Genomic DNA, 1,734 nt, shown 5'->3' with positions numbered 1-1,734 from the left:
GGTGCAGGTGGGAGGGGCCTGACGCCACACTAGTGGCCAAGGCACCCAGCGTGTGCCCAGCCAGCGGCCCACTCACCAATGCACAGGGCGGGGGGAACACCCAGGCACAGCAGGTACTGGTACAGCAGGAAGAGCGCCAGGAACAGGCAGTAATTGGGCCAGAGGCGGGCGATGGCCTCCCGGCGTCGGCGGGTAAGGATGGCCACCAGCCAGCAGCCGTGCAGGATGACCATGAAGTTCATGCGCTGCCCGATCACGTTCACGGCCGCCAGGAAGCAGACCTGGGGGTGGCAGAGAGGAAAGGGGTGGCCAGAGTGAGGACAGTGAGCCGGCGGTGGGGGTGGGGGGTCCTCCTGACTCTGCCTCTGGGTGGCCTTGGGGGGCAGAGGGTGTTGTGCCCAGGATGGGGGCAGCGGCCCAGACCACTCTCCTGGATGAGAAGAGAGGCTAAACACGTCTCCATGCTGGGGGAATCTAGGTGGGGGTCCCACGACAGAGTTGAGCCCAAGCCCAAGCCCACCTCCAGCTGGGGCACCTGGCCCCCTTGGTCTGCACCCCCCCATCCACTCTAGCCTTTGCTCAGCAAAGGCCCCACAGAGGGTGGCAAGGACCCCTGCGGCTGAGCCCAACCCCATGGAAGGGGCAAGAGTTGACCCCCGCCTCACCTCCAGCCCAAATTTGTAGAAGAAGAAGTTCACGTAGTACTTGAGGCAGCTGGGCAGTTCGCGGTCCAGCCACTGGCGGGTGCCCTCGGCGCAGACAGCCTGGGCAGGCAGCGGGGCCAGCTGGTGCCGGCGGCGGTGGTAGTCCTGGCTCCGGTACACCATGGCCTCAAACACCAGCAGCAGCAGGATCTGCAGGTGGTTCTGAGGGGCAAGGGCAGTCAGGCCCCACCTGCCCCACAGCGCCCCCTACCCGGCCCACCTGCCTGCTGCACTCACCTGGATGTAGCCCAGGTTGGGGAAGCCCTTCCGCACCCCAAACCAGTTGGCAGGGTCAACAGGCCCGCGATACAGCAAGGACTGGCGGATCTCCGTCTTCTGCAGGTTCGTACTGTTGGGGAAGGGCTGGGAGAGGAGCGGCAGGCACTGCATGCTGACCCCAGGGATGGACCCCCACCCAGGCCCTCTGTGCCCGCCCTTCCACTGTGACACGTACCTCCGTGCAGTTGCTGGCATACTCGTGGGGGTTGACCACCTTGAGCTGGTACAGCATCTTGCACACGATGATGATGCAGGTCCACACAGTGGCCAGGCATGAGGCCATGGGCCGGAAGCGTGGGTAGGGCAGGGCGAAGGCCCAGAGCACGACCAGCAGGAAGTTCAGCACCGACACCTATGGGTGGCGCCGGCCGGATCAGTGCCCTCCCCACAGGCCCCTTGCCCCCCTAACAGCACCCAGGGGGCCCAGGCGGGTATGCGAGAATGTCCACACTCACCTCCTTCAGGGCCACCCACACGGTGTACAGGGCCACCAGCTTGAAGACGTGCAGCTCCAGCAGGCGCCGCACCAGCACCTGCACGCGGGTGATGACGTCCGAGAAGCCGGAGGCCAGGTCCAGCAGCCGCTCAGCCACCAGGCCCCACTTGCTGGCTGGGGGGGCGTTGGGGGGACAGTGAGGAGGAGGGGCCTGGGCCATCCTGTCCCATGCAGATGGGGCTCCGGGGCTCAAGTCTGGGCACCTTGAACTTACCCTCTGGGACCTGTGTGACCTGGTGGGGGCTGGCCGTGCCC

At 66.1% G+C, this 1,734-nt stretch overlaps 1 protein-coding gene across 1 annotated transcript in view; it reads right to left on the bottom strand.

The window, feature by feature from the left end:
* PIEZO1 (piezo-type mechanosensitive ion channel component 1) overlaps nt 1-1,734 on the bottom strand; it is a 27,559-nt gene that overhangs the window by 12,097 nt on the left and 13,728 nt on the right. The window contains exons 18-23 of the mRNA XM_010843994.1: nt 1,694-1,734; nt 1,439-1,593; nt 1,159-1,335; nt 942-1,067; nt 666-866; nt 77-281 (exon numbers count right to left, since the gene is read on the bottom strand). Of these exons, the coding sequence (XP_010842296.1) occupies nt 77-281; nt 666-866; nt 942-1,067; nt 1,159-1,335; nt 1,439-1,593; nt 1,694-1,734 (905 nt within the window). The remainder of the gene's footprint in view (nt 1-76; nt 282-665; nt 867-941; nt 1,068-1,158; nt 1,336-1,438; nt 1,594-1,693) is intronic.

This window comes from Bison bison, unplaced genomic scaffold (assembly GCF_000754665.1).
Source record: "Bison bison bison isolate TAMUID 2011002044 unplaced genomic scaffold, Bison_UMD1.0 scf7180017864192, whole genome shotgun sequence".
Taxonomy (NCBI): domain Eukaryota; kingdom Metazoa; phylum Chordata; class Mammalia; order Artiodactyla; family Bovidae; genus Bison; species Bison bison.
The sequence above is the reverse complement of the archived record's forward strand: the minus strand, read 5'-3'. Positions and strand labels throughout refer to the sequence as shown.